This window comes from Pelodiscus sinensis, chromosome 3, assembly GCF_049634645.1.
Source record: "Pelodiscus sinensis isolate JC-2024 chromosome 3, ASM4963464v1, whole genome shotgun sequence".
Lineage (NCBI taxonomy): Eukaryota > Metazoa > Chordata > Testudines > Trionychidae > Pelodiscus > Pelodiscus sinensis.
Genome location: NC_134713.1, coordinates 26,548,853 through 26,558,963, shown reverse-complemented (window position 1 = coordinate 26,558,963; position 10,111 = coordinate 26,548,853). Strand labels below are relative to the sequence as shown.

General features: G+C 47.2%; 1 protein-coding gene across 1 annotated transcript in view; it reads right to left on the bottom strand.

Annotated features, from left to right (window-relative positions):
- Positions 1 to 153: 153 nt before the first annotated feature.
- Positions 154 to 10,111, bottom strand: part of PDIA6 (protein disulfide isomerase family A member 6) — a 28,964-nt gene continuing 19,006 nt past the window's right edge. Inside the window, exons 11-13 of the mRNA XM_075923498.1 lie at positions 5,996 to 6,154; positions 2,364 to 2,460; positions 154 to 1,331 (exon numbers count right to left, since the gene is read on the bottom strand). Coding sequence (XP_075779613.1) covers positions 1,263 to 1,331; positions 2,364 to 2,460; positions 5,996 to 6,154 — 325 coding nt within the window. The 3' untranslated portion in view covers positions 154 to 1,262. The remainder of the gene's footprint in view (positions 1,332 to 2,363; positions 2,461 to 5,995; positions 6,155 to 10,111) is intronic.

Sequence of the window (10,111 nt, the reverse complement as noted above, 5' to 3'; positions counted from 1 at the left end):
TCAACTCGTCAGAGTGAAAGACATTTTCAAGACAATTTGGGTAGGGGTAGATTTATAAAGTTACTGTTGTGAAAAGGAGCTTTCAGTTATTCCACCGCCTTATCTCAAACAGGTCAGTTCCATGTACAGTAACTCTGCTTGACACTGATACAATAGGGGGCCAAGAGCAAAATGTTAATTTATTTAATACCTTTGGCCTTACATTTTTATAATATTGATTTTTACAAATATAGTAATAACTATACCCAACATCAAAATGCAACCACCCCAGGGCGAGACGGTAAATATTTCAACAACGTAAAATGGGAAGCAAAGAATACCAGTGCCAGTGGAAAATGCAGAGGAAATATAAGGAGGCAGAACATAATCACCCAAGTTGGAATTTGGCCAGGATGCTGGAGATAACACCTGGGCTCCGCTGAAGAGACCAGTATCAGTTTTAGGCAGAGAGATAGAAAGCAGCAGTTACAGCAGCTCTTTGACCTTTCACACTCTGGCATGCCACTGGCTCACTACCAACTAAAAGGAAAACTGCCACTTTCTGAAATCAGTAGCAGGTTTCGCAGTCCTGCATTTTCCTTAGACGTTTCCCATTCAAGCACTGACACAGCTATTGGACAAGACCACAACTTGAGGTGGTGTGAAGTTTCCAAAAAACTGAAAATAGGAGAAAAGGGAAGACTACAAAGAGCATTTAAAACCAAGATTGTCTTCTTGACAGGTTTGCCTGAAGATAAGACTAGTTTTATAGTGTTGGAGTAATTGAAGAGCCTTGCAGCACCATTCTTTGATATATACGATTCACTTTGCACCAGTCATCTGAACCTGGGCATTTTTTACTCTATTATTCTATGTCAAAAATATCTTGTTTTATTCTTTAATTGAAACAGAAGCTAGTCAAGTTCCATCTGAATGGAAAAAAAATAATCACATTTTAAAATGGTTACAGTAACATCCCCCGCACACATTCAAAGGGCACATACTCTATGGACAAAATAAAACCCAAGCTGTTGTAATCAAAGATCAATGTTGTCCTCAAAATATTTGTTACACAGAATACAATCAAATTTACTGGTTACAACAATTCATAGAATTTTTGCAATGTTTTCTTGAGAGGCATACAGTTCACTATCACAATGTTCCAGGTATCTGGCCAGGTGTAACTTCTCTGTAAAAAAAGCCACTGGAATATCCATTTGATTGTGAACAATGTTCCAAACTGCTGCACACTCTCCCCCAAGAAAAGAAGCTTCCTGAAGATCTCACAATTCATCTTTATCCCAGTCTTCGAGATCCACATCACTGAGATCAATATCATCTTCAACCGGAAGCTGCGGAATCGTAAATGAAGTTTTTGAACACCAGTGCTTGTAATGCTGGTCTATTAAGTTACTTGAAAAATCAATACTATACCAAAGATAACGGAACAGTCTTCCAAAATAAGACTAAGTCTGGACGTGCAGAGAGCTAAACGGCACTTTATTGGAAAAGTTTAAGCTCACATGGATAGACACTTGGCCCATGCTGAAATGCACTAAGTGGCCACTTAACTGAGATTGGGACCAGTAAAGAACATGTTCCTTGGGATGCTTTCTACCAGAGAATTTATTTACTACATGCTATCCAGAAAGTTGGAATTTGTACGGCATTGCCAAGTTCTTATTAAAACAAAGCTACACCAGTGATTCTTTGGTTGTCCCCTCCCCATTCTTTTTGTACAAAAGACTTGGCACTGAACCCTAAAGAATCAAGGATTTAGTGCATGACTCAATTATCATGACTTCATTATCAATGGAAACTGTGTAGCTAAGTGCCATATAAGTGAAATTTTTGAGTTAAGTCACCATACTGCTGCATCATATACATTTCAGGTGCGATTGCACAGTAAACCCTTTAGTTCACACACTGAAGTTTGCTCATTATCTGAGGTAATCAGTAAACTGTGTTTCAGCCTCAGCTGTTTGACATATAATATTATTGATTAGGATATAAGACATTAACAAGATAGAGTATAACTGTCCATGACTTCAGATAGCTAGCTGTCTGATGGGTCTGGGTTAGGTTTCCTATTGTTTAACTTCTAGATGTTACGGAGACAACAGGAAAGTCAATACAGTTTTAGTTTAGAGAATGAGCATGACAATATTACTTAGCCATTCTTTATTACCAAATGGCTATGGATCTTAGGTTTAAAAAAAAAAGGCAACTGTCCGAATACTTCGTGAGGAAAGCTACAAAACATGTTTTACTTATTCTGGAAATAAGCATTTCGAGGAAAGCAATGTTCACACTGGTTCAGTGCCTCTGCTCAGCATTTCTTTTTAACACGGTGTTCATGTACCCAGTGAAAAAATGCCCCTTACCTCACCATCTTTGCCATCCCATGGCTCAACTGTGTTAATTTTAGGAAAAGCCCCACCACCTACTGGTGCAGTAGACCCACGACCGAAGGAGAGCTCCCTGGAGAGGGGGAAAAAAATTAGAGAAAGATTTAACAAGTTTCCAATCTCACCCACCTCAAAACACAGAGTATTGGTTTGTATACATTTAATAGGGATTTCTAAGTAAGTGTGCTACTGGATGTTTAGCTTGAGCCAATCCTGTACCATGCACAGTAAAGATGGGACATGCCCAAAGTCAATACTTGGTTTACATATTCTAGTTTGTGGCAATAATGTTACTTTGACATCCTGGACTAGGCACTTAGTTGTCAACTGCAGTAGTTTATCTTCAAGTCAGAAGCCTAAATCTTTAACAGAGTGACTCAAAAGGTGAGCAGCTTCTGCTTTCACCCCAACCTGCCGTGCTAATTCAGTGTGCAGAAATGAACCTTTATGAACAGCAAGCATTATTCCTTTCAGTATGTTTTTCCAGTGGTAAATTCACACAATTCTGAAGTTAGAAGACATTAGACTTTAAAGAGATAATGAATGCTTTTTCCTCTCCTCAGAGGCTTAGTTTTCCTGATTTCAGTTGAACTCTTTACAGGCTTCCTATCACATTACATAAAGTAATAAGTGTTACAGAACTATGCTAAGTTTGCATTAAGAAAGCTAGCTAGAGCTATGGATCTAAGCAACTAGTCCAGTAGTTGACTACAGGATAAGCCTAGGTTCATGTCTCCCTCCCCCCGCCCAGACCAGAGGCAGCATGGTGGGGGCAGAAGCAAGAGCAGGTGCTGGGGAGAACCAGCTTAAAAGCCAGTTCCTCCAATAGTCTCCATGGGGAGCAGAGGAGACAGAGGCACAGCGAGGGATCAGGCACAAGCCGGGACAGCGGAGTCCTGGCTCGCACCGGTCCCCCGCTCCGCCTTTGCCTGCTAAATATAGTAAGAACCACTCGGCTCTTACTACATTTTAGGGATGTTAAAATTAGATTAATCAACTAATGGAATTTCCATCGACTATTTGATGAGTCGATAAGGGCGCTTCCACTTTGAAATGTAGCAAGAGCCGACCCAGCTGTTGCTACATTTCAAAGACGAAAGTGTCACACCGTGTTCCACCTTTGAAATGCAGAAGGTGAAACGCCACTGCTGTGCCCCTGCCTCCTCCTGCTCCCCCAGCACCAGCACCACCTCCTCTTCCCCTCAGCTTGCTGCCTCTTTCTGATAGAGCCGGGGGGGGGGGGGGGGGGGGGGGGAGACACGACTAGTTGACTAGCGTGTCAACTATCTGATAAGCGAAAGCTTACTGGATAGTTGACTAGTCGATTACATCCCAACTACATTTAAAAGGCAGAGCTGAGGTGCAATTAGCTCCCAGCCCCATGCAGTTAACCCTGCTGCAGCTGCAGTTTCCCCTCTTAGTGACCAGACTACTTGATTAGCAGTTAAATGCAATTTAACATCCTTAGCTACAGCTAGTGTGACGGTACTGTTTTCCCTATACGCAGCACACCCAAGCTAAAGTGTTAATGTTATCTTCTGCTTTGCAGGTCCTGCTCTTTGGTAAGGTAACACCAATCTTTTATTATACAGCCCATCAGTATGGTGGATACTGTGGGACATTTGCCCTAGGAAGTCTCTTCTCTGGCATCACTATCACAGAACGTGAAGCAGTCTCACTACAGTTACTTTAAAACTTACAAGGACTTACTAAGTTGTGAGAAATGAGACATTTCTCTTAGTAGTGCTAATCATCATCTACATGTGAACATTTCTTGATATTGAAAAAAAAGTAATGTCAACAAATCTCTTTACTCAACTGCTCTCAACCCATGGACTCATACTGGTAAAGGTCGTGGTACTTCCTGATTTACTTAAGTAACCCAAAATACAGGCAGTCCCCGAGTTACGAATGGGGGAGACCAGCAGACCAGGGAGCAAAGCCTCGGAGGACACCGGCAGCGGGACAGCCGCGGCGCGTCTGGGCTGTCCGCTGCCCACGTGCTCCGCAGCTTTGCTCCCCGTCTCCCTGGTCTGCTGATCACCAGCAGACCAGGGAGACGGGGAGCAAAGCATCTGAGGACGCCGGCAGCAGGACAGCCGCAGCGCGTCTGGGCTGTCCGCTGCCGGCGTCCTCAGAGGCTTTGCTCCCCGTCTCCCTGGTCTGCTGGTGATCAGCAGACCAGGGAGACGGGGAGCAAAGCTGCAGAGCACATGGGCAGCAGGACAGCCACGGCGCGTCTGGGCTGTCCCACTGCCCCCATGCTCCGCGGCTTTGCTCCGGACACCTGTGGTACAGCAGCTGGGGCGCTGCCGGTTGGTCCTGTAGCGCCGCTCTGGGCGCTACTGGACCAACCCGGCAGCACCCCAGCTGTTCTGCCCCAGGCGTCGAGATTCAGCCACTGCTGGTCAGTTTCAGCAGCGGCTGAATCAGGACGCCTGGGGCAGAGCAGCTTGGGTGCTGCTGGGTTGGTCCAGTAGCGCCGCTCCTCGGCGCTACTGGAGCAACCCAGCAGCACCCAAGCTGCTCTGCCCCAGGCATCCCCAAGTCAGCCGCTGCTGAATCTGACCAGCGCTGACTACAGGAAGCCGAGGCAGAGTTGCTCTGCCCCAGGCTTCCTGGAATCAGCCGCTGATCAGTTTCAGCAGCAGCTGACTTGGGGACGCATGGGGTTCTTAAGTTGAATCTGTATGTAAGAACTGGCGTCCAGATTCAGCCTGCTGAAACTGATCAGTAGCTGATTCCAGGAAGCCCGGGGCAGAGCAACTCTGCCTCGGGCTTCCTGTAGTCAGCCGCTGGTCAGTTTCAGCAAAGCTGAATTTGGATGCCTGTTCCGACTTGCATACAGATTCAACTTAAGAACAAACCTACAGTCCCTATCTTGTACGTAACCCGGGGACTGCCTGTACATCATCACGACGTGAAGTACTATGGACTAGAATTTGTGAAGTCCCTGTCTGAGAAGTCAGTGAACCAGCATGGCATAGGTGCAATACTAACTTTTTCTGAAGTGATAGTGGTAACTACTGCTAACTTACCATGCATAGTACTCTCACAGTCTGGTGGAGGGGGAGGAAAGAAGAGTGATAGCTCGGAGACATACGGAGCACAGAAATCCGTACTGTTTTTGCTTTACCATGCACTTCTAAATTTTAGTAAGAATGGTGATGCAGATCTACCTTCAAACACCAAATAAAGGGAAAACTTGGCACTGGGCTTGAACTATTTGCATAATCTCAGTCTATTAGAGTCAAACAGTTGGGAAAGGCTCCATATCCCTACTCCCTCCCACTCCCCGATACTACTGCCATGTTAGCTACTTTGAGTATTTGGCAACTTACAGTTTAAGGGCTCGGTCTGATCCTGCAAATCCTCTGCAGGATCAGGGTCTTATGTTTCCAGAGACTCCCCCCTAGCCCTGCATTTAGTTAAAAAACAAAACCATAAAAAACAAAAACTTCACAGCAACTAGTAATCTCACTTCCAGAGCTCTCAAATAAATTTACACTGACATGCCAATGAACACTGTATGTGTTCTGTTTCCATAGATCCAGAGACTTACTTAAATGAACAGTTTAAATAACTTAAGAAAAAAAGGCATTTTGTACCTGAGAAATTCATTAATCCCCTGTTCACTGAAAGATCCTTTCAGGAGGGCAAATTTCATCTTCCTTGCATTAACTGCTGCCATTGCTGGGTACCCAAATCCTCCAATTCCCAATGAGCTTTCAAGCTCAGACTGAGCTCCAGCCTCTGTCCACAGCCACCTTTAAAAAAAGCATATTGATGACGCACCATTGTATTATAGCTTTTACACCAGCTTTTGACAGGTCTCCTTTTTCATTAGCAAATACACCCTTGTCTTTTGTAGCACTGTTTGCAGCGCTGCACAGATTTCCACCTAGTAAAACAGACATTTAAGGAAAATTGTAAAGTATTAGTGCTGACACCACTGCTATGATGGTGAACTGACCTATCACAGAACCTCACCTCTCTCCATCCTCTTGCTATTCAAGACAGTGAGGCTGAGCAGCAAGTGGAATCATGCTCCATGTTAGGGGTGGGGATTAGAGTGAAAGGAGGGGATGTGGGAATCTGGGAAGGGGTAGGAGTTCAGGAGAGGATTCTGACCTGGGGGAGGGATGTATGAGGGGGGTGTAGTGCCTGGGACGGAGTTGTGACTAGGGGCAGGGGTGCAGAGGGCTTTGGAGTGCCAGGTGCAGGCCACGGCCAGGAAGCATTCACCATAGGTAGCTCCTGGCCAGCAGAACTCTCAGGTAGGCTCCCTGCCTGCTGTGTCCCCACATGCCGACTGCTGGGACCAGCAGTGCATCTCTGTGCACATCTTGGGGGGTGGGAGAGGGAATTCTGGCTAATTGGAGCTGTATGGATTGTGCAGACGCACATGCCAGCTCTAGCAGCTGACCACTTTGAGCAACATGCAGGGGTGCAGCAGGTAGGAAACCTGCCCAAGGGTCCTGCTGGGCCACAGGACATTGGTAGCCCAGAGAGCTGTGGTGAGCGAATATAGCTCATGGGCTGCATTTTGCCCATCTCTGCTCTACATGAAGGAAACCTTTCAATCTCCAACAATGACCTCTAGCCCAAGGACCCAAACAAGGCCCAGCCATTAATCCTGTACCACATAAATGGTTATACACAGAGCTCCTACAAGACAGGAACCATGTTACTGAATCAATTTTTAAACACAAGATTGATGTGCTTTAACTTCAGCAGGCCAGGCTCAAAGTGGGCTAATTTACATACTAAAGAAACACTAGCCCTGAATCAACACCTGGGGCAGGTTGCTGACCAGAGAAGAGTGGGGTTTCCATTCCTAGTTGGCTAATTCAGTTCCTCTTGCCCTTAACAAGCCCTCCTGAGAAACTGAAGCATTAGCCCAGTCAGGAGTTGATAAGTCTCAGCAACCCTCCCCTTCCAATATCTTTCATGCCATCCCCTCTCCATCTCATGGCCTCTTTCCCAGCACCTGCAATGTCAGAATGCTCCCACACCCCTCCTCTGAGGCCCAGCAACTTAGGTTCCACATGCTAACCCCACCGTAACATTGCATTCCTTAGCAGACCTCTCCCTGGCTTGTGGGAAAGGAAAGATGCAATGGTTCTAGGGATTTAAGCGACTTGTTGACTAGTTCCTCAACTAGTCACTCTCCTCCGCCTTGCTGACTTTAGCAGAAGCAGCAAGGGGAGGGGGAGCTGGAACCAGTGCTGGAAGGAGCCAGATAAAAACCGGTTCTCCCCAGAATCATCTCCACAGGGGACAGGGGAGTAGCGGGGACCGGGCACAAACAGGGAATCAGTTGATTCCCGACTCGCACCCAGTCCCAGACACTGCAACTCTGCTTTTTAAATGTATTAAATGTCTGCCAGCTCTTAATACACTTAAAAATCAGAAGCACAGTGTGAGCTGAGCCAGATGATTCCCAGCTTGTGCTGGGCCCCCACTGCTGCGCTTTACCCCTTTAAATGTATTAAGAGTCTGCTGGCTTCCCTGCTTATCGACTAGTGACTAGCAATTCCCAACCTTTTCCAGATGGGGACCCATTTTGACAATTCAGGAAGACTTGGTGACCCAAGACAGTTCAAAAATGGGGGCAGGAGAGAGGGCAGAGCCACCCGGGGAGACACGTGGTGACCCTTTTGAAATGTAATAGCGACCCATATTTGGGTCCTGACCCATAGATTGGGAAACCCTGGATTAGTCGATGGAAAATCCATCCATTTGTTGATTAAACTATATATAACATCCTTAACTGGTTCAACCCAGCATGGAGGAGGAGCTACAGAAGGAGAAAGAAAAATGTCACTGGCCCACAGCGGGAATATAAGGCATGACATTAAAAGAGCCTGGACTTCCTAAATAAGAGAGACAAGAGAGAAATCAGCTTACCAAAGTAAAGCTCTAAAGAAATCAGGCCCATTTTACTGCTCAGATACTGCTGTGAACATTCAGACCTGAGAGTTGAGCTTGATCTAAATCTCCTTAATGTTTAAGATGGCATTACCGTATTTTCCGGCGTATAAGGTGACTGGGCGTATAAGACAACCCCCTAATTTTCTAGTTAAAACATAGGTTTTCGCCTATACTCGCCATATAAGACAACCCCCCCTTAAGAGGCCAAGCAGCAGCACCCCAGCTGCTCTGCCCCAGGGTCCACAACAAAAGTCTGGTCTGCTGGGGGGGGCAGGCGCACTAGCTGTGTCCCCCCCCAGCAGACCAGGGACACGGGGAGCAAAGCCGCAGCGGCAGTGGGGTGCCGCGCCTCTGAGGCTTTGCTCTAGCAAAGCCTCAGAGGCGCAGGACCCCTCTGCCTCCCCGGCTTTGCTCTCGGTGTCCCTGGTCTGCTGGAGACGGTCCCCAGCAGACCAGGGGCCCCAGGAGCAAAGCCTCTGAGGACGCCGGCAGTGGGACAGCCACAGTGCGTCTGGGCTGTCCCGCTGCCGGAGCCCCTCCGTGGCTTTGCTCCGTGTCTTCCTGGTCTGCAGACCAGGGAGACGCGGAGCAGCTTTTCTCGCCCCGGAGTACACTGGCGGCGGGACCGCGAGGTCCCGCAGTCCGTGTCCTCCGGGGCAAGAAAAGCCCCGTTCGTACCTGCAAGTTGGGGACTGCCTGTATGTTTATACCCGGCGTATAAGACGACCCCCGATTTTTGGGGGATGTTTTTTAGTATAAAAAGTCGTCTTATACGCCGGAAAATACGGTAGTCTTAAGTCAAAATGCACATATGAAAACAAGAGGAAAAAACTATTAAATCCAGAGATTTGGGGGGGTTCTTATTTAACCAGACACCCCCCCCCACGGTGTTATCTGGTGACAGAGGGTGTTTTATTACACCATGCTCTCTGTTTATTAGGGATGTTAAGGACTAGTCAACAAGTCACCCCCCGCCCTGCACCTTGCTGCCTCTATCAGGTAGAGGCAGCAATGGGGGGGCGGGAAGAGGAAGAAGGGGTGGGAGAGGAGACCTGGGCTCTGTGCAGCGCAAAGCCTGGGGTCAGCTGGGGAGTCCCCAGCTAATCCTGGGCTCCCTGCAGCACTGTCCGTTTGAAATGCTGCTGTGGCATTTCAAAGGTGCAGCGCCATCCTATCAACTAATTGAATAGTTGATGCAAAAATGCATCAACTACTCGATTAGTCAATTACACGATATTTAACATCCTTACTGCTTATCTGCCATATAACACTGTCAGATGCAAGGCTGCGCCTATCTCTGCAAAGTGTACGTGTGTGTGTGTCTCTCTCTCTCATATATAAAAAAATGTTTCCTGCAGGTTGATGGAACAACATTACATCATTTGCAAACACAGGATGGAGGATAGGCATGATTGGTGAAAGCTCAGCTGGAGACGGAAGCCCCTGTCCCACCCTTTCTGATCTGCCCCTGGAGCCAAGTCCTACCCACTCACAGCCCCGCCCTCCCAGGCAGCCACATGGACAGCTGGGGCTGCCACACTGCGGCCTCCGCCCAGCTCTCCCTGGCAGATCCTGCCCCCAGTTCGCTCCTGCATTCTCCTCCCCGGCTAGATACTTACCCACAGAGAAAGGGGGATTGGCGAGCATGGTGAGCAGGGGGCATAACCCCCTAGTTTCTATAGAAAAATCACAATTCAGGATCTTACAGAAACATTCTCTTAATCCAACAGACATCAGATGTTCTCCACAATACCCCACTTTTAAGAGAAGCAGTCAAGCTAGTAATGATA